Raw genomic sequence first — 22,812 nt, 5'->3', positions numbered from 1 at the left:
CCTGGGGCTAAAGACTCGGAGTGGGGCTGGGCTCAGCTCCCAGAGCACTGCGCTGACCAATTCTTTTTTTTTTTTTTTTTTGAGCAATCGGGGTTAAGTAACTTGCTCAAGGTTACACGGCCAGTTATTTCTGGGTGTGGTGCTAAGTGTCAGAGCCCGGATTCGATCCCCAGGTCATCCCAACACTAGAGCCGGTGTTCTTACTCGCTGAGCCACCCGGCCACCCATGCGCTGGCCAATTCTTGCCGGCCTGTCAGGCTGTCCTCAGTGGGAGGTTAGCTTTTCTGTGTCATTTTGTGGGTTCTGCAGCTCCAAGTTTGTTTAGAGTCCCCTTTTTACATGGATTGGGGAAGGAGGAAGCCAGAGCCAGGGGGAAGTCCTGCTTCTACTCTGCCATCTTGACTCTGCCCCCCCTTGTGTTTTTTGTTTTAATGTTTGTACTCAGCTCTGGCCTTTTCAGCAGAAATGTTTGCAAGTCCTCTATTCCAGTAAACATCTATTTTGTTTTTCTTCGTGTAAGATTATACTCAGCTTGGAAGACGAAATTTTTCTTGGTTGTATGCCTATCACTTGCTGTTTTGTAATATTGTATTCCAAGCTCTCTCATTTATGGTAGAAGTTCTTGTGTCTTGACTGATCATGACTTGGCTCTTTCATGGTTAAAGTGCTTCTTCATGAATGTATTCATTACATGGAAGTTTTAGAATTTGGTTGTGACATTCCTAAAACTTTTTTCTTTTTTTTTTTTGAGAGGGGATGGCAAGGCAATTGGGGTTAATTGATCTGCCCCAGGTCACACAACTAGTAAGTGTGTCAAATGTCTGAGATTGGATTTGAACTCAGGTCCTCCGGACTCCAGGGCGAATGCAATATTCACTGTGCCACCTAAATGCTCCTCTAAAATTTTTCTTTTGAGGATCCTTTTCAAGTGGAATTTTTTTTCTACCTTCACTTGCCCTCTGGGTCTGATAGGTCGAAGTAAGTAGTTTTCATTTATGATTTCTTAATATGTAGTTTCCAGGATTTTTTTAAAAATCCAATGATTAGATTAGATTTTTTTCTCTTCTTTAGCTATTTTCCAGGTCAGTTGTTTCTCACATTACATTTCATATTTTATTTTTTTAAAAGTTTTTTGATTATCTTTTAATATTTGTTGTAGTTTCATTAACTCATTAATTTCTTTTTTGTCTATTCTTGCTTTTAGGAAGTTCATTTCTATTAAGATATACCACTATTTTCTAACCTGTTTATTATACTTCCGTTCTTTTCTTCAGAGCTTTTATTTCATTTTAAAAATCTCTTGTTAATTTTTTTTTCTTAACATATTCATGTAATCCTCATGGAAAAATCCATTTTTTTTTCTTTGTGTATGTATTTGCAATTGTTAAGGAATTTCTTTCTTTGGGGGGATCTCTAGGTCTATAGCTTTTTATACAAGTTATTGTTTTCCTTGATTTATTCATCTCTCCAGCTTTAATTTCTGAATATGGGCTTTTCCAGGGTCTCTACTATACTTTTGGATTCCCTCTGGATCATCTTGGTTCTTATGCTGACCACATAGCAGGACTGCGTCCCCCAGGATTTTGGGGGTTCAGTGTGCTGGATCCTCAAGGACTTCTCTGGCACCTCAGGGCAGAGTATGAGGGAACTCAGACTCCCTAGGCTTTGGGTGTCCCAGTCTGAGCTGCTCTACTGCACTTCATTAGCAGCTAACTCTTACTACTCCTAAAGGCTTCCCAAGGTCCACACACTGGGGCTTTCTAGTCATCCAGAGGCTTTCTGAATACCCTGGGGTTATGCTAAAGTAATTCTCTGCTCTTGCTTCCTCTGGAGCAAGTGTCCTTTTAGGCAACATGTTCCTGGAACACCTGTGGTGATGCTGTGAGCTGCCTTGTTCTGCTCCTGGATTTGCTTGAGGCTTTTTCTGTTGTACTTGGACTTCTGGATGACATCTTGTGTAGTTCTGGAATGCAAGGAGTCATTGTAGTTGTCATTGGTTTTCTTGGTCATTATTCATTTTGCTGAAAATTTCAGGATTTTGCTGATGTAAGTATGTGGTTGCTGCCTTCATTTCAAGTAGCCATCTAGGCCAGAAACTAGAAAGAACATATATGGTGATTTTTTTTTAAAGCAATTGGGGTTAAGTAACTTGCTCAAGGTTACACAGTCAGTTATTTCTAGGTGTGGTGCTAAGTATCTGAGCCCAGATTCGATCCCAGGTCTCCCGACTCTGGGGCCAGTGCTCTTACTCACTGCGCCACCTGGCTGCCCCATATATATGGTGATTTTTATGAGGGTTGATGAAATGACACTGAAATTAGGATGTCACCTGTATTATATCTCTCAAGGTTGTTGTGAGCAAATGGGAGCTATTACCATTTCCTCAGAAGAGATTGCTCCCTTCCTCTTTTTTCTCCTCCTCTTCTTCTTCCCCTCTTCTTCTTCTTCTCCTCTATCAACAAGTTTATGAAAAATTTGCACCAGATCACTAATAATTAGAGGATGCCAATTACAGAACCTCTGAAGTTCCATTGTACACCCATAAGATTAGAAAGATGACAAAAAATGAAAATGAAAAATATTGGAGGATTTGAGAGAAAACAGATTAGTTTATTATTGTTAGAGCTATGAATTGTTAAAGTGGAAAATAATTTGGAACTGTGCTGCCAAAATTAATAAATAGTACATACCCTTTAACTCAGCAATACCACTACTACACACCTGTACTCCCAAGAAATCAAAAGAAGAGGAAAAATACCCATGTATATAAAAATATAATAGGGGTTTTTTTGTGTTTTTTTTTTAATGACAAAATATAATTCCTTAGTTTACAGTCATTTGGGGAATGGCTGAACAAATTACTGTATATCATTGCCAACAGAAAAATTTACAGCTCAGTTCACCTTAGAGAAACTTTCTGATCTCACCTAAGGGGGAATTCTCTAAAGTTTACAGAGAAGCAAGCTGGAAATCAGGGAAATGTTGAGGCACTGGTTCCTTTTCATGTCCTATCTTCCAAAGTCTATTCTGTTTCTCATTTGGTCTTGACCTAAAGGGTTCTGGATATGTGTATGTGTGTGTCTTATTTCACAAAAATAAGCCAGACAGGCATTCTTCTTCCAAACTTGTGCCAAATTTGCCCTCCATGCAGTCACACAGTATTAAGTAATCATTCTTTCTACCAAAATCCATAATCACCTAAGCAGCACTGTTACATTATTTTTTAATAGGTCATAAAATAATATAAATTCTAGTACCTACCGACAATAGCATATTCTTTGAGCCTTATGAGGTTGACTTCAATCAACTATCCTCATCCATACAATTGAAAACTTCATTACCTCAAAACCCACAGAACCATGATATCCAAGACACTGGAAATGGAAAGGAAGAAGAGGAAGCTGAGGTGCTTACAGCAGCAGTAGCCTTTTTGTTTGACTTTTTGGTGCTTTATAGTCATTTATTTATATAGTCACAATGGATGAAAAGATCAATCCATTAAGGACTGTGACAACCTACCTATCTCTGAATTGCACTGTTCCAGAAAAAGACACATTTCTCTTCCAGATCCTCTTCAGTAGATATCTTAGCAATGAAACCAACCTAAATAGATTTGCTCAAAGAAAAATATTCAGTGAAATAAGACTCAGAGCATTTGTCTGAAAATCTGTGAACTGTCTGTTCCCAAGGCCTTCTACCCTACTCTGGCTGACCCTCCATTGTCAGGCTGGTTGCAGTTGGGAGGTTAAAGAGCAGTAAGAACTCTGGAGTTTCTCTGAGAATCCCAGGAGGGACCTGTCTCCTGGCTTTGAAAGCCTAAAACCCCTCCTTCATCCCAATCTAAGCAGCAGCCCAGCTGTCCCGTAGAGTCACAAGAGGGTTGTTTGAAAATAGTCCAAACGAAATACAATTGGGTCATAGGGATTATAGCTGGATAGTTTCATCTGTGTCCTGATAGTACCCTTTCAGGACAAGGGCAGGTCCCTGCATAGGACCACACGCTAACCAAGAAAGGAAAAGAAAGAAAGAGAGAAAAAAACTTTTTAACAGAAGGCCTTTTTTTTTAATTACAAAATATAACAAAAATCTATTGGTCTGAAAGTTTGTGAGCATTGCTTTACTCTCTAGGGCATGGAGTGCCAAGGGAAAAAAAGGGTTGAAAAAATTAAAGAATTGTTAGCCATTCCATAAAGTATCATCTTTACTAAAAAAAAAAATCATTTGTGTTTCTTAGTACCATAGGATGCTATATTTGTGGTTGATGGAAGTGTTAGATGTCATTTAGTCTAATTCCAAAATTTTACAAATGAGGAAACTGAGGCCAGAGTAGGTTAAGTGACTTGCCCACCAACTCATAGGTAATCAAATCTACTTCAAAATTAGACCTCACTCCCAGCCCCATACTCTTTCCACGGTGCCTACCCAGCCTCCTCATATGTTTGTAAGTCAGAAAAATTCCAAAATACGGATCCTCAAATATGTCATTCTCTTGGTGAACAAAGTGATTGTTTAATTTTTCACAACAAGGATACTCCTTGTAATATGCCTTAACACTCCCCGAGGATTTATCACCCTCAGAAAATATGTACATGCCTTTCTACATGTTGTTTTATATGTTACACCTCCGTACCAAGAATATAATCTATAAACATGTTGCTTTCTTAAGACTAAAATCTGACATTTTCGTGATTTTATTATGCAGAAGTTGTGACTAAAGGAAGACTTTTTGGAGGCTGCACAGTATATTTAGAAGAGCCAGATTTGGAGTCAAAGGCTCTGGGTTTGACTCTCCTACTTACCAGGCCTGAGCTAGGGCTGAGTCATTTAACCTCAATGGGCCTCTGTTTCTTCAACTGTAAAATGGGAGTAATACTTGTCCTCACAGGACTTATACAACCTCGCATGAATGAGGTCAGGAAAATACTTTATAAATTATTAAATGCTAGACATAAAAGAGCTAATGTGAATTGTTGCTAGTACTTCTGAAATTCCCCCTACCCCACAACTGGTTTAGACCAGGATCCACACAGAGACTTGATGGATTATATTCATTTGCCTTTCTTGTTTGATTGCAGTCAAAGTAACTGGTTTGTACAGTCTCCTCATCATCCCTGTTTTCAACTGTCAAATCTGTATTTTCTTCTCATATTTCTATTTGTTCCTAAGTTTTGCCAAATGAATTAGTGGAAAATGGATACCACTTAAGATTATGGTTGTTGGTAGTTTTAAACTGGAATTATAGCTGTGTCTGATTTTTTTTTTTTCCTTTTCTTTTCCCTGTTTAAGAGTGGTCTGCACCTTCTGCCATTGGAATAGCTGGACTTGGTGGTGGATTTGAAATTGGGATCGAGGTTTGTATATTAAGGCATTATTTTACATTTGCCATATCCTTGAAAAGTACCTGAAATTTAACTGCCCAGTATTAGAAACCTCTCATTGTTTCTACTTTCAGAAATGTTACGTTGTTAGGGTATCACTTCTACTTTTTTTTTAAACTTGAGCCTTTCTCATTTCTTCCTTAAACTCCCTCTTCAATAAGATGCACTTTTTTTAAGGCTATACAAAAAATGTTAAAAGTTATTCTACTGATTCCCATAGTTTTACAGCACATGCTATATGTGAGAAGAGCATTAGATTTAGGGTCAGAAGACCTGTGTTTCAATCCCATGTTTGCTTCATAATATTTGCATGACATTGGGACTTAACCTCTAATAGTCTCAGTTTCTTCATTTGTAAAATGTAGGGGTTAGGAGTTAGATTGTATGATCTCTAAGGTTACTCCCTCCTTCCATCCTAAATTTTAATCTGGTTATAAATGATCATCTCAGACTCTTTCGAACTATACTTAGTAATCTATATTTGTTTTAAGTTGTTTGTAGTATGATGGGTTGAGTACTGCCCTTCTCAGAAGACCTGGGTTTGAGCTACAGGGTTTTTCCTTAATGCATGTGATCACAGGGAACATAATCTCGCTGTGTCCTTATGGTTGAAATGGGGAAAATGGTATTTGTACTACCTACCTCAGAAGGTTGTTATGAGGAAAGCACTTTATAGGCTATAAAATATTCTAAAAATATGAGCTATTTTCATTTTCTGTAGGCTATTGAGCTTCTGTGTTACAAACAGGAGGATGTGGATGGTTTGTTTACCAGAAGACATTACCACTTTATTCATTAGTTGGTTCCATTTGTTAGGGTTTATAATTCCAGCCAAAGGTACCACTATACAGAATAGAATCTTAAAATATGATTAACAGTCCTACTTAGCATGTGGAATTATAGTGCCTGATACAGAGGTAGGTCAAGATTTATGTCCTCTTTTGATTAATGAAGGTTGACCTCAAGGTGTTTCCATTCCATAGCTATGCCTCTGATGGGATTGTTGGCCTGAACATCTGGACTGGGAATTATTTTCTCTAAAATGTGCTTGCTCACTAAGATCAATTATATCAGGATCTACACATAGTACATCTTATGCATGATATTAATCTGTCATCTGTTCCCCTTTTACTATCTGAGTAACTGGTCAGCCTAGGTTCCTAATACTTGCTGTTTTCAAATTACAAATCTGCATTTTCTTCTCAAGTTTCAGTCAATTTCTTCCTAAGCTGTCTATTTGTGGGGCTTCTCTGTTGCCATAGTTTTAAAATCTCTCAGCCTTATTAAAGGAAGTAATTTCACTAACTTTCATCTTTCTTATTGGGATTCCTTTCACTCACTGTCACTGCAGAAACCAGAAATCAAATAAGCATACTAAAAAAGATCTTTTGCCTTCTCTTGTCTCAAACAAACTTTTTGTATGATTCTAAAGATTGTTGAAAATATTGCCCTCCTGTGGTCAGTTTCTTTTCAGCATATAGTCCCTTAGCATTTGTCCTTAGATTTTCATATGGTTTTGTTATTGTTTTTATACTGGCATTTCTGAACCATCATATGCTAGGACTTCATATAATGTCATTTCCTTACTCAAAAAATTTCATAGTCCACAATCTGATTCCAACCAACCTTTCCAGCCTTATTTCATATCACTCTCCTTTACTATCTTTATATTACAGACAAATTAGACCTTTTCCCTAATTTTAGCTTGCTATCTCTCAATTCCTCCCTGAATTCATCCAAGCCACCCAGTTATTATTTCCAAAATGCACTCCCCCCCACATTAATGAAAATTTGAGCCTTATTTAGTGTCACGATTCAGCAGCTGAGCAATAGTGAGCATATATTAAGTATCTACTATATGCCATGTACTGTACTAGTGATTATGTAATACACATGATTAACTATTACTTACTTTTGTCATATTTTGACATATTTTAGTAGTAACTTTGTAAAATTTAATCTTTACATTAAATTAGGAATAAGCCCTACAAAAATTTTATTCAATGAAGTGATTTAAAGAGAACATTATCATCATTACCAAACACTTTATAAGCATGTAGGTAGATGCCAGGCTGGAAACTGTGAATGCTAGATATTTTATTTGTAAATGTATAGTCCATTAGATTAAGATCTTTTAGGTTAGGTACCATGTTTTTTTTTCTGGTTATGTTCACCTTGGCATCTGGCACTGAGCCTGGCATAGAGTAGGTATTTAGTAATGTTTTTTTAATTGAATTAAATTATACCAACTCTGCTAATCTATTACTAGAATTAATTGGCAGGACTTTCTCTTCATTGTGGACACAAATCTAATTTATGAAATTAAGTAATATGGTAACTTTTCAAAAGAGGAATTATTTCATATTTTAGCAGGACTGTGATATTTTTTTGAACTGTAAATTGCAACCCAGATAGGGTAGGAGGGTCCCAAAGGATCGAATAAAAGTATTTTTATATTGATATATATATATATATATTTTTTAAATTGAATAAAAGTATCTTCCAACTGATTTCCTCTCTCCTCCAGAGTCTTGGTGCTATCTTAGGTCATGGAAAGGAAGCATTCAAAAAAGTTTTTAAAAAGATCACTTACAGAGAGCTAAATGTGACGTCTTTCATAGACAAGCACTACTGGACTGGGCTCAAGATAATTTCAATCTTCTTAGTAGTAACCTTGAGTGGTGGGGGGGGGGGGTGTGGGGGGTGTTGGGCAGGGAGGGTAATGGGCCCTGTGCTATTCTTGATTAATAGATTTTAAAATACATAATTAGAGAAAGTAAGGGCTGGAAAGGGCTTTAGATAGCACCTAACCCAACCCTCTTATTTTATAGACAAGACAAAACTGGGGCTCAGAGTTAAAGTTTCTTGCCCAAAGTTATACACAACTGCTTCCTGGCAGAACAGAGATAAGAAGCTAGATGAAAAAAATTATCAAGTCAGTCCTTCCCTCCACCTCCCCCACCATTATACCTAATATCATCTCCCCAAAGAAGTAAGTATTCTTTTCAGTATTTAGAACTTTTTATGTCTGATACCCAGGTAATTCCAAATTTATGCTCTACTTTAGGATTTAAAGTAGACCAAAGTTGTTATGGAGTCTTCTGAGTTTGGGAGTCCTTTTTTGGAAAACATAGGCTATCCCTGAGGAGATAAAACTTTTTTTGTAAACTACAGAAGAATCTTCACTCTTAACACTTCTCTTCAAGTATCATGGGGAGTGGGCATTGTCTAAAATAATTTGGATTTTCTGGCTACACCCTGCAGGAATGGGCCAGAGTGGGCCTTCCTGGTCTGGTTAATTTTTTTTTTATTTTGCCTTTTGGAGAGCAATTGGGGTTAAGTAACTTGCCCAAGGTTACACGGCTAGTTTTTTTTGTGTGGGTGTTAGTTAAATGTCTGAGGCCAGAACCGAACCCAGGTCCTCCTGACTCCGGGGCCAGCGCTTTACTCAATGTGCCACCTAGCCGCCCCCCTGGTCTGGTTCAGACCCAAGTTCCTGGGCTTCACCATCAACAGGACAACCCAGATTCCTCACAAATACACCTCCCTTATGGTGGTCTGGAAAGTATGTCACTAAATATAATTGGAGCTGCTTAAGGAATCTGAAAGGCTGAAATAAACAGTGCACTCAGGGCATTGGAGATAGACTGAGCAAATGCACAAAGGTGGGAGATAACATGCTGAGTTAAAGGAATACTGAAAACCCCATTTGGATGATAGAGTGGTTAAGAGGAGTCAGTATGAAATAATTCTGGGAAGGCAGAGTTAAACCAGACTGTAGGTTAATTAGTTTTAATTGCTGAGCTAAGGAACTTGTATTTTATCCTAAAGATAATATAGAATCACTGGTTAATTATTTAATTAGTAGGTTAATTAGTCTTAATTGCTGAGCTAAGGAACTTGTATTTTTTCCTAAAGATAATATAGAATCACTGAAGGATCTTGAGAAGGAGAATAGCATGGTCAAACCTGTGATTTAGGAACTGTTTTTTCAAAGTGTGTAGAAAGTTGATTGGAAGCAGGTAGACCAATTTGAAGGCTATTTATGATAGTCCATCAGGGGTGAGGAACCTGTGGCCTCAGAGGCCACATGTGCCCCACCCCTTAATAAAAGTATTTGTTCTGTAAACTTTGACTCAGTCAAAAAGCCTAGAAGGACCTAGAAGGCCACAGGTTCCCCACCTTTGGTCCAAATGCATGGTGATACAAACTGATCAGGGAATGGGGGTGGGGGTAGGGGAGAAACTGGTCATGGCAGTAGAACAAAGGGGATGTATGCAGAAGATGTTATGGAAGTAGGATCAGTGGGATTTAGCAACTGATTTATATAGGAGTGAAGGTGAGGGAAGAGTAAAAGATAAATCTCAAATTATGAACATGAGTGCTTGATTGTGCCTTCAGCATACATAGGAAATTTGGAAAATAGATGTGTTTTAGGCAGGTGTTCTTAGGAAGATAGTATATTCGTTTTTAGACATGTTAAGGTTCAGGTTTTCATGGAATAATCAGGTAGAAAGTCATGAGGTGGATGATTATCCTACCAAAAGAGAAAGAAAGAAAGAAAAAGACTCAGAAGGAATATTTAAATGGAACAAAAAATAGGAGGGAGTGGTGTTCCATAAGCCAGGGGAAGAGAGTCCATGTAAGAAGATCAGTAGTGCCAAAACTTGCAGAGATGAGGCAAAGATGATAACTGGGGGAAAAAAAAGGTTGATCTTATTTAAAAGTTAGAAGATTGTTGGTAACTTCTGAGAGTGGTTTCAGAAAAATGGTGGAGTTGGAGGCCAGATTGTATTGGTTGAGAATCAAGGAAGCAGAGTCAGTGACTATAGGTGACTATAGGACTTTGATAGTGGAAGGAAGAGATGAAATTTGATAACTTTGGGTATGATAAGATCAAATCAATGATTTTGGTTTTGTATTGGTTTTTCTTTTTTAAAAGATGGCCTAGCCTTTTAAGAGATAGTTGCTGAGGACTATTCTGATTATCAATTTTTGTGCTTCTGGATGGAGGAAAACATCTTTTTTTATAGATAAGAAGGAGTAAGTTGGGAGAAAAAGAATAGAGGAGAGGCAGAGAAGAGACACTGAAGAGACAAAGGAAAAAAAAAACATGAATGATCAAAATGGGTTAAGATTCCAGAGAGGGCAGAGGTGATGGGATTAGGGAAACAAGTAGAGAGGTTAGTATTGGCTACTTTCCTGCTATAAAACTGGAGAAAAGGAGGGAAAGGTGTAGAGTTTTTCACCTGTGGATTGGGGGAGATAAAAGAGCTAATGAGGTTGACCAATTTTCTCAGGAAAATGAGAGGGGAAAGCATTTGCTTAAGATGAGAAAGATCTTAGGTGTAGGAGTGGTATTGAAGAGCTTAAGGAAAGTGGAGAAAGTCTGCAATAATGGTTATGATAGGAATAGGATAGAGAATAAATTAGGAAATAATAAAATTATTGTCATGCAGCAATGAGGACTCAGTTGAATTCCACACAATCAATTTGGATTGTCCCCACTTGGCATAATTATGTGACTTTACGTGTTCAGCAGATTGTGAGAAGGGATAGAGAAGGCAAATAGTGGGGGCAGTCTAACTTTGGAGATCTGTGGGTTATCCACAATGGGAGAACAAGAGAACAATGCATTTCAAAGGTAATGAACAATGCCTTTCTTGAACGGGTTAACCAATTAAAACTGAAAGCAGGAAAGTAAGACTAGAGTAGAGATGATAGACTGGGAAAACAGGAAGAATGGATTGGCTAATTGATTATACACCTATATAAAGCTGGACTGGTTTTAGTTCTACACTAAGATGTGCTTTTTTTGTGGGTCTAGGCAGTCTTTGCTCCCTTTGGGACACCTCTACACCTCTGTGTGTCTGTATCTTGGTAATGTATCACTTCTATTCTAGATTTGTCTACCTGCTGATGTGGCTTAGTGATTAAGGTTCTAGACTATGAAATTAAAAAATAAACAAAAAATCCCTAAATAAACCTAAAATAAGCACAAATATGAAATGTTAAAAATTTGAGGAGAAATAGATAAACTGGAAACTAAAAACCTTACAGAGATAAAACAAAAAGCTGCCTTTTTGTGAAGACTAAAAAAAAATAGATAAACTTTTAATTAATTAAAAATAAAGGGGCAAAAAAAAATAAAAAAAGAGAAAGGTGAAATCAAAACCAAATGAAATAAAAATAATTGTAGAACCTATTATTCACAATAATGTATCTGATATACTATCAAAACTGGGAAACACAAAAGAAATAGAAGAATATACTTTTTAAAATACATAATCTCACACTAACAGAAAACCAAACAGAGACCTTAAATAATCCAATCACAAAAAAAGAAATGGAACAACTTGTAAAAGAATTACTAAAGACAAGGAAGGATATTTCTGGTTCTGGTGAATTTTATAATACTTTAAATAACAATAATTGCCAGTACTACACAAATTATTTTTAACAATTGAGAAAGGAATTGTCCTACCAGATTCCTTTTATGGGATGAATGTAATCCAAACACCTAAAGCAGGGTGGATAAAACACAGAAAGAGAACTATAGAATAGTGTCTTAAATGCATATTGATTCAGAAATTTCAAATAAAATCTTGTCAAACAGACTATAGTCAGGAAATCATTCATAATGACCAAGTCGAATGTATACCAGAGATGCATGGAGGAAACATTAGGAAACAACATTAGGAAAACAATCAATTAATAATATTAAAAATAAAAATCTCAAAGACATTATCATCCCAATATTTGTAGAAAAATCCTTTAACAAAATACAAAATTCTTTTACACTAAAGACCGTACAAAGACATAGGACTTGTTTTTAATATCATAAAAATTATATATTTAAAACCAAAAGTGAACATCATATATAATTGAGAACCATGGAATTTTTCTTAATAAATATGAGGACTCTCTCTCCACTATAATTTGTGTTAAGCATGGAAATCCTAGCAAAAGATAAAAAGTAAGAAAGGCATAAATTTAGGTAGAGAATTTAAAATTATACCCATTGTTAGAAAATCTTGGGGAACCAGTATATGCTAATTGAGATCATTAATAACTTCAACAAATTTACAAGCTACAAAATAAAGCTTTGAAAATCAGTAGCATTTTTATAGCAACAAAATTCAAGAAACAGCAACATAAAGGGCAATCCTATACAAAATAATTATAAAATGCACAAAATATCTGGGACTCATTATATTAAAACACACAAAGAATTTACATGATCCTATTACAAAATTCTCCTTAAAGAAATAAAGAACAACTTAAATAGTTGGAGGGACATTCTACATTTATTGCTGAGCCATGCTAATATATTAAAAATGACAATACTAAGAAAGTTAATTTATAGTGTTAATGCTATCAATCAAATTATCAGAGGGCTGCTTTACAAAAATGGAGACAAACTCAAATAAAAACAAGGACTACTAAACTCTACATCCTTGTTCATATAGTAACATAGAAAACCACATATTAACATTCTCTATGTTCTATTGAATTTTTAATTATTTTGTTAAATATTTACAAATTACTTTTTAATATGTTTCAGTAGCACTCAGCCACCTAGCAAAGTGTTTGACACTAATGCTTTATAGAATTCCATAAAATAACAGAATTCATTAGAAAAATAAAATATCTAGAATATCAAGGGAAATAATGAAAGGAGGTAGAAGCAAAGGAGGAATGGCATTTTCAAGATCTTGTATTGTAAGATAAGTTATCAAAACCACCTAATATTGGTTAAAAGTAAAGAGTTAATCAGCAAACAGAGTAGACAGGGAGAAACAGAAACAAAACTCAATTACCCAATTTTCAATAAATCAGAAAACATAAATTACTTAGGAAAGAGCTGTTAAGAAAGCTAGGCATATAGCCTAGGAGGTCATTGGAAAGAAGAAAGTCTCCACAAATACCAAATATTTATAGCAGCACTTTTTTTTTGATAGCAAAGAACTGAAAACAATGTAGAAGCCTTTTGTCTGTGGAGTGTTTGATTGTGATAGATACGTGAATGTAATGGAATATAACTGCTTTAAGAAATGATAAATGTGATGGATATAGAGAGGCATGGAAACATACACATGAACCTAATCAGATCCAATAGAATATATACTACTCCAACAATGAAAAAGGCAAAAGCAACCACAAACAAAATTTAAAAGTGAATATTGCAAAATTATCAAGAATAAACTTAAGTTTGAAAGAAGAAATATGAGCATACACCTACATCTACTTGATCCCTTTGAAGAGAGCGGAGGTCCACAAGTGTTATATACATTGCACGTATTTTCAGAATTTTTCAATGTATTGACCAGTTACACTTATTTTTCTCTTTTTCTTTTTTTCTTTTTATGTCTAAAAAATTCTGTTTGTTTTATGGGATGGCTTTCTTGGAGAGAGGAAAGAGGACACTGGGGAAAATTATGGTGATTAAAAACAATATCAATAAACTTTTTTTAAAGTTAGCTTTTCTGTATAGAATATGAAATAGGTTGTTTCTTCTTTGGAAGCATCTCTTGTGTTTATGAATATTTTTCTAGAGAAAACACTGAGATAAGATGGGTTGAAGCCTTGCTATGCCATCCATCTATCTCTCTATCTAATTTTTTTGTCTACCTATCTCTTTATATTTATTAAGTTTTACTGATGTTTTGTTTTTACATTGCAAACATTCACTGATTACTCTCACTTGGTAAGAGGTTTCTTTAATAAAATAATACAGTTAAATAAACCTAATAGTTCAGCAGCCTCATTGCTGTTTTACCTTGAGCAAGTAATTTATTTAACCTTTCTCTTCTTTGGTTTACCTCATCTTTAAAGTGAAAGTAATAAAATGCCTCTTACCTACCTCTCAAAGTTGTTATGATAATGAACTGAGATTGCATATGAGAAAGCTGAAAGTGCTACACCAATATAAGTTATTTTTCCCAACTGCAATATCCATCTACTTGATTTACAGTAAATGCAACTTTTTTTTCCTTTTCTTCCTACCCCATTTCATTGTTTATTCTTATTTCCATACTTTATTCTTTCTCTCCTCTCTCCTCAAGTTTTCTGTTAGGGGAAACTAAGGGATTATGTTTGCCTTAATACTTACTTTTATTATATTTTAACAAGATTTTAGGTTAAGTATTCCATAACTGAACATTAAAATATGATTTGACAATTCAACAAACATTTAGCAAGGATATTCTATATGTGGAACAATATACTATGCAACAGCAGAAATATAAGAATTAGATTAGACACAGTCCCTACCCTTATGGTATTTGCACTCCAGAATGAGGATAAAATGGAATCCATAACTATTACACATATTAAACAATAAATGCATTAAAGAACTGTAAATCAGGGCAGCTAGGTGGTGCAGTGAATAGAGCACCAGCCCTGGAGTCATGAGGACCTGAGTTCAAATCTGACCTTAGACACTTAACACTTACTAGCCGTGTGACCTTGGATAATTCACTTAACCCCAATTACCCTGCCTTCCCTGCCTCTAAAAAGCCAAAAAAAAAAAAGAGTTTTAAATCAAAGAGCTCCTCCAATGGAGAAGAATGTTACTGATAAGGAAGGGAGAATAGTAGAGAGAACAATCAGTGAAGGATTTATGAATTAAGTGGTATTTTATTTTATTTTTTTAAGAATTTTTTTTCATCTTTCAAATGCTTTATTAACTTCTGATTTACATCATTCATTTCCTCCAGATTTTGAGTTACAAATTTTCTCCCCATTTTTCCCCTACCCACCGCCCCAAAATAGCAGTCCCACAGGATATCCCCTCCTCCAATCTGCTCTCTCCCATATTTTCTCCCATACCCCTTTTGACTTTTCCAGTGGATCTCTATGCCCCAGTGCCTGTATATCTTATTTCCCAATTACGTGTAAAATAGTATTAATAATAGTATATATTTATTTATTTATTTATTTATTTATATTTAAGTATTTGATCTTAAAATGTTGAATTCCAGATTCATTCCCTTCCTCCCTTGTCACCCACCATTACTGGGAAGATAAGCAGTCCAGTATAGGTTGTACATGTGTGGATACTGCAAAACAATAACATAGTAGATATATTGTAAAAGACTGACTATATTTCCCTCCCTCCTATCCCACCTCCCACCTGGTCCACTCTCTACCTTGATCCCATCCCTTTTCAAAAGTGGGTGCTTCCAACTTCCCTCCCCCCCAACCCGCCCGCACAGCCGTCCCCCCCCCCCTTCTTCCCCCCCCCCCACTCTCCTGGAGGGTGAGATACCCTATTTAGTGTGTATCTCATTCCCTCCTAAAGCCAAATTCAATGGGAATAAGGTTATCCCATTCCCCTTTGCCTTCCTATTGTTCATCTCCATTGCAACCATTTTCCCTTGCCTCTTCTATATGAGATAGTTTTCCCCATCCTGTCTCTCCCCATCTCCTCTCATTATATTCCTCTCACCTCTTAATTTCACCTTTTAAGTATCATCCCTTCCTGTTAAATTGGTCCCGTGCCTTCTATCTATGTAAACCTGTAAACATATATACACACACATTCACATATGTATTCATATGCCCATATACCCTCCAATATAGACACACACACACACACACATATATATATATATATATATATATATATATATATATTCCCTTCAACTACTGAGAAAACTTTCATAAGTTACAATTATTGTTTTTCCATGTAGGAATATTAATAATTCAACTTTGTTAAGTTCCTTATGATTTCTTTTCCCTGTTTACCTTCTCATGCTTCTCTTTTTTTTTCTCGAGAGCTAAATGGTTTATTATAGACTTTATAGAGGAGAGTGAGAGAACTGGGAAGGCTGCATTGATCTCATGCTTCTCTTGCTTCTTGTATCTAAATGTCAAATTTTCTACTCAACTCTGGTTTTTTTCAGCAAGAATGCTTGAAAGTCCTCTATTCCACTGAATGACCATATTTTCCCCTGAAACATGATACTCAATTTTGCTGGGTAGGTGACTCTTGGTTTTAATCCGAGCTCCTTTGACCTCCGGAATATCATATTCCAAGCCCTTCGATCCTGATTGTGTTTCCACAATATTCAAATTGCTTCTTCCTGGCTGCTTGTAATATTCACTCCTTAATCTGGGAATTCTGGAACCTGGCCATAATATACCTAGGAGTTTTCTTTTGGGGATCTTTTTCAGGAAGTGATCGGTGGATTCTTTCAACCTCTATTTTGCCCTCTGGTTCTAAAACATGAGGGAAGTTTTCTTTGAGAACTTCCTGGAGGATGATTTCTAGCTTCTTACTCTGATCATAGCTTTCAGGTAGTCCAATAATTTTTAAATTATCTCTCCTGCATCTATTTTCCAGGTCAGTGGTTTTTCCCATGAGATATTTCACATTGCCTTCTATTCTTTCATTTGTTTGGATCTGTTTAACAGCATCTTGATTTCTCATAAAGTCATTAGCTTCCATTAGCTCCAATCTAATTCTGAAGCAATGATTCTCCTCATTGAGCTTTGGAGATTCTTTTTCCATCTGGCAAATTTGGCTTTTTAAGGCATTCTTCTCCTCATTGTCTTTTTGAGCCTCTTTTGCCATTTGAGTTAGTCTATTTTTTAAGGTGTTATTTTCCTCAGTCAGGCTGTTGACTCTCAGTTCATAATTTTGTTGCATTGTTCTCATTTCTGTTCCCAATTTTTCCTCCACTTCTCTTATCTGCTTCTTAAGGTCCTCTATGGCCTGTAACCAGCTCATATTTTTCTTTGAAGTTTTTGGTGCGGGAGTTCTGACTTCACTGTCTTCCTCCTGTTCCATGCTTTGCTCCTTTTTGTCCCCAAAATAGGAATCTAATGTTGGAATCTTCTGTCTGCTTTGTTTCCTTTGCCTGGACATGTTGCCCCTCAGTCACTTGACCCCTGGGCTTTTTGCCACAGTAGGACTCTGCCACCAGACAGGGGAAATTTCATCCCAAACACTGGGGTTTCTCAGCTGCTGGAGGTATTAGATGGGTGCCCTCTGTGAGGTCTCCACACACTCTGGCAAGCTGGACACACACCCCAGAACCTCCACCCTAGACTGCAATCCAGATCCAAGCAGGTTAAAGCAAGAGCGATTACCCCTCAGACTGGTGCTTGGTTCCCCTACACTCTGCAGGCCAGGAGCTGAAGCTGCCAGGGCGCTGGCTGGCCGGAGTCTCAGTGCCTTCTCACCCTGAGAGCAAAAGCCAGGCACTCCCACTTACAGGGTCCCAAAGTCCAGACTGCACTGACCTCTCACTTTGTCCTTCTCATCTGTGTGTTGATAAATCTGGAAAAGGCCACAGCTGCTGCTGATCTGTAGTCCCTCTGGCCAGGGGCTGGTTAGGCCTGCCCTGGGGCTAAAGCCTCGGAATGGTATAGCAGCAAGCACCCCAAGCGTCCTCAGGGTTGCTTCTACCACAGGTTCTTGGATCTGCTTTGTTAAAGGAAAGCAACTCAAAATGGGTTAACAAGCTTAATTTAATCAGTCAGACATATATCATTTACCTTGTTCAGGGGAAAAAGGTCAGCACCCCGAACTTCAAAGTATACAGGCAGAATTATCAAGACAGAAACAGATCAAGTAGACAGATTTCCAAACTGTCCAACCATTACATCCATACCCAGTCAACATCTGGGTTTCCACATCTGGGTTTTTCAAAGCCGGGGGGGCCCTGGACAACGGCTTCCCAGAATACAGATCAAATCACAGAACACTTCTCAAAGTGAGCCCCCAAAACAAAGCTACACATCATGGCTTATATAGCCTTCTCCTGGCTCAGAGAATGTAACAACCTTTTGGACCCACTGGCCAATCAAAAAGTATCTACTGAAAAACAAGCCTCCCACCCCAGGCTTCAGGTGCACTTTAGCCTAGGGGCAGGGAAGATCTTCCAAATTTGCATTCCCATTACAAATAGGGCTGGGCTCAGCTCCAGAGCACTGTGCTGGCCAATTCCTGCCGGCCTGTCAGGCTGTCCTCAGTGGGAAGCTGTCCTTAGCTTCTCTGTGTCGTTTTGTGGGTTCTCCAGCTCCAATGTTTGTTTAGAGTCCCCTTTTTACATGGATTGGGGAGGGTGGAAGCCGGACCTGCGGGAAGGTCCTGCTTCTACTCCACCATCTTGACTCTGCCCCTTTATTTGATTTTAAAGGATGATTCTTTTCTTATTCTCTTCCTCTAGATTTTAAAATTTATTGAATACTCATTAATCCTTTCATTTAGCCAAGAGAAAAAATTCCTGATGCAGTGTTTTTTTGCATTAAGGAGATATGGTCAACATATTTTGGATGATACTTTAAAATTTTAATAGTATGATATATAATTTTCAAGGTTTTATTTTATTCCTAGGTATCAGATTTAGTAATAATATTGAATTATGACAGAGCAGTGGAAGCTTTTGCAAAAGGTGGTAACCTTACACTTGGTGGGAATTTTACTGTGGCTGTTGGGCCTTTGGGAAGGTAAGTACCTTTAAAACATTCTTTGAATACCTGGTGGTGTAAGCCTATATAATACATCATTGTGTGCTTCTGAAAGAAAATCCATTCAAAAGAAACTGGTTGACCAGAGAATTTTTTGTTTTTTGGTTTTTTGCATAGGGATTTTCATAGGATTTAAAGAATGTTTTCTTTTCCTCAATAGCAAGGTGGGGTCTTTAGAAATTAAACTGTATAGACTGGGGCAGGTAGGGGAAGGAAGAGATAGAATGATCAGTGGTTTTGAAAACATGTTACATGCAGTTTGTTTGAGGAGGGTACATATTATTAGTGAAGCTAAACAAAAGGCTTCAAAGTTTCAACTCCCATGAGATAATAAATTGGGCTGTATTTGCCATATAGTTTGCTGGAGAAATATTAAAAATATAAATTTTATACATATTTTTCTTGATACTACCTAAAATTCTCTCAGTTGGTTTAATTGTGATGTGTTCCTACCAGTAAATTTCATTATTTCTTTGTGTCTTTAGCCCTTTTCCTTGTATGGCTTCTAGACATATTATCTTAAAGAAATAACCTCTAGGTTGAATTGCCATATAATTATATACATAAATAGAAATAATCTTAGACTACAAAAGCAGATTACTCTGGCCAAAAATATTCAAATTCTAATAATTATGGGCCAAAGTCATAGCCAGATCTATTCTACAAAATCTTCTGCTTTTTTAGGAATTTAGAAGGAAATGTTGCTATACGAAGCCCAGCTGCTGTCTACACATATTGCAAGTCACGAGGTTTGTTTGCTGGTGTATCTTTAGAAGGAAGTTACTTGATTGAAAGGAAAGAAACTAATCGAAAGTAAGTTCAAGCCAAACTATTTTAAAGTTGACAAAAATTATTGTGATACTAATAGAAATCATAGAAGAATTTTAATAAGCCTAGACAGATAGATATTTTAAAAATGTCTATTTGTAGTATACCATTATGGATGAAAGAAAATGCCCTAATGTTTAGGCTCACAGCAATAAATGTGGCCTATATACTATGATCACAAACAATCAATCAACCATTTATAAGGGACCTACTCTATGACAGACACTGACATGTGTTCAGGATTCAAAGACAGGACCAAATTCCGTGTCTTCCAGGAACTTATATACTAATTGGGGGATACTCCACGTACATATATAAGTATATACATTGGAATATGAAAAACATGCATAAAGTAGGGACAAGTTTACCTTGGAGGGAAAGGCACTAACAACTAGGGAATCAGGAAAGGCTTTAACTTCTCTGGCAGGGCAGAAGTTTGGGAAAGGTCATTGAACCTCCTAGGAATGCATTTTTCCTTTGTGTGTTGACACACACTATCATATTTGCTGACATTTTTCTTAAGGTCCCCTAGTGATGCACGGTCATGTACAATACAACCCCAAGGCTACCAGTAACACTCCCAGGGGCCTAATTCTGTTGTGCCCCTCTCCTGGCACCTATTTTCTCTGTCACCTCTAAACCACTGATCCAGACTATAGAGGCCACTCCCTCTTCTGTCACAATGGTATCTGTAGTCAGATGATCTTCTTTGCCATCCCATTTACCCCTATGTCTCAAATGAATATGCCCTAAACTTAACAATTCCTAATTTTGGCTCATCTTCAAATTTTAATTTCCTTATCCAAAAATTGATGGAATTAGATGTTTTCTAATGTCCTTTCTAGCTCTAAGTCCTACAATCTTGATGAAAAAGATCCTGTCCTTTTAGAAGAAGAGAAACACAGATGAGCTAGAGCCAATACTCAGAATAATCCTAATACAAAATAGAGCATGACATAAGAGAAGAGCTACAAAATACTCTAAAAGAAATGGAAAAGATTGCTTATAGCTGATAATATCTTAATAAGAACTTCTAGTATAAGGAAAAATTCTAGTCTGCTGGGACATAGCCCCATCACTATATCCTATCAAAAATTGTGGGATTCTTAAAAAATTTAAATATATTGATGTGCATATATATTTTCCCTTCTCATATATATATATATATATACAATCATATATATGAATATTTTACATGTGTATATTTATATATACATACATATAGTTAGGTGCCATGGTAAATAGAAGACCAAACTTAGAGTCAAGAAAACTTACTAGCTGTGTGACCTTGGGCAAGTAATTTAACTTTTGTTTGACTCAGTTTCTTCATCTGCAAAATGAGAATAATAATAACACCTACCTCCTGGGGTTGTTATGAGGGTTAAATGAGATAAATATTGACATGTTTGCTTATATTAAGTACTATGTAAATATGAGTTATCATCATTATTATGCACACATACACACATATTCTTATACAAAAATATAACCACATAAACATATGTTTAGAAGGAACTTGGTATAGAAGATATAACAAGCTGGCCTCAAAAGAGTTTGGAAAGCTTGGGTTAAAATCCTACCTCTGACAGGAATTAAGTTTGTGACTGGGGCCAAGGGCTTTATACATTTCTCTTAGGCGGTGATCTGCAAAGAATTTTCTGACTTGTATTGGTTAGAGGAAGTTTCCTCATCTAGGGGCTCCCTATACCAATGAAATCACAGATCGTGTGTGTGTGTGTGTGTGTGTGTGTGTGTGTGTGTGTGTGTGTGTGTATCTCTTCAGGAATTCATACCTGAAAGAGAATCCCTCTACAATATGCCTGATAAGTGCTCTTATTTATAACAGTATAGTAAAGATTAAAAATACTATATCATATAATAGTGTGGCAGAAAAAAAACATCAGATTTAACAATTAAACCACAGCCATACAGAAATTGAATTACTCCAAAGAGAAACAATTATAGAATGGATTAAAAAGCACAACTCAAAAATATATTCTGAATAAGAAACACACCTGAGACAGAGAGAGACACATATGGATCTAAAATGAGAAGGTAGACTATTCTGTATAAGCTGACTACAAAAAAGAAGAAGCTGAAGTTAGGAGATCTAGGAAAGATTAATTCAAATTAAGATTGAAAGAACATGAAAACTATATCATGCTTAAAGATACATTGACAATGAAAAAATGTAATTATTATGGAATATCAACTAAATTTTTAAAAAACTTATTTTGTATTTTATTTTCCCCAGTTACAAAACATTTGTTTTGGGGCGGCAAGGTAGCACAATGAGTAAGAGCACCAGCTCCAGTGTCGGGATGACCTGGGGATCAAATCCTGGCTCAGACACTTAGCACCCACCCAGAAACACCTGGCCATGTAACCTTCAGCAAGTTACTTAACCCCAATTGCTTAGGGGTGGCCAGGTGGCTCAGTGAGTAAGAGCACTGGCTCCAGTGTCAGGATGACCTGGGGATCAGATCTGGGCTCAGAAACTTAGCACCACACCCAGAAATAACTGGCCATGTAACCTTGAGCAACTTACTTAACCCCGATTGCTTTAAAAAAAAAAATTTGTTCTTAAAACTTTGAGTTCCAAACTTTCTCCCCATTGAGAAAGCAAATAATTTGATATACATTATTCATGAGTAGTCATGTAAAACATTTCCATAATGTTCATGTTGTGAAAGAAAACATAAACCAAAAATACAAGAACCTCAAGAAAAATAAAGTAAAAAAAGTATACTTCAATCTCTATTCAGAAACCATCAATTTTTTCTCTGGGGATGGATAGCATTTTTCATAAGTCCTTCAGAGTTGTTTTGGACTGTTGTATTTGCTGAGAATGGCTAAGTCATTTACAACTGATCATCTTATAATAATGCTGTTACTTTATATGCAGTACATTTTACTTTGCATCAGTTCATGTAAGTCTTTCTGGGTTTTTCTGAGAGCATCCTGCTCATCATTTCTTATAGCACAATAGTATTACATCATAATCACATACCACAGTTTGTTCAGCCATGCCCCAACTGATGGACATACCTTTAATTTCTAATTCTTTACCCCCAGAAAAAAAGTTGCTATAAATATTTTTGTACATATACAAAGCTATATGGTCCTT

General features: G+C 36.5%; 1 protein-coding gene across 7 annotated transcripts in view; it reads left to right on the top strand.

Annotated features, from left to right (window-relative positions):
- SH3YL1 (SH3 and SYLF domain containing 1) overlaps nt 1-22,812 on the top strand; it is a 69,776-nt gene that overhangs the window by 34,476 nt on the left and 12,488 nt on the right. For 6 of the 7 annotated variants that reach the window (XM_069108642.1, XM_069108640.1, XM_069108641.1 and 3 more), the window contains 3 exons: nt 5,287-5,351; nt 18,724-18,836; nt 19,542-19,670. In XM_069108642.1, coding sequence (XP_068964743.1) covers nt 5,287-5,351; nt 18,724-18,836; nt 19,542-19,670 — 307 coding nt within the window. The remainder of the gene's footprint in view (nt 1-5,286; nt 5,352-18,723; nt 18,837-19,541; nt 19,671-22,812) is intronic. The other variant, XM_069108647.1, reaches the window with a different exon arrangement.

This window comes from Petaurus breviceps, unplaced genomic scaffold, assembly GCF_028583685.1.
Source record: "Petaurus breviceps papuanus isolate PSGF00001 unplaced genomic scaffold, PetGlider_PUasm1.0 90416, whole genome shotgun sequence".
Lineage (NCBI taxonomy): Eukaryota > Metazoa > Chordata > Mammalia > Diprotodontia > Petauridae > Petaurus > Petaurus breviceps.
This window is presented reverse-complemented; position numbering and strand designations above follow the sequence as displayed.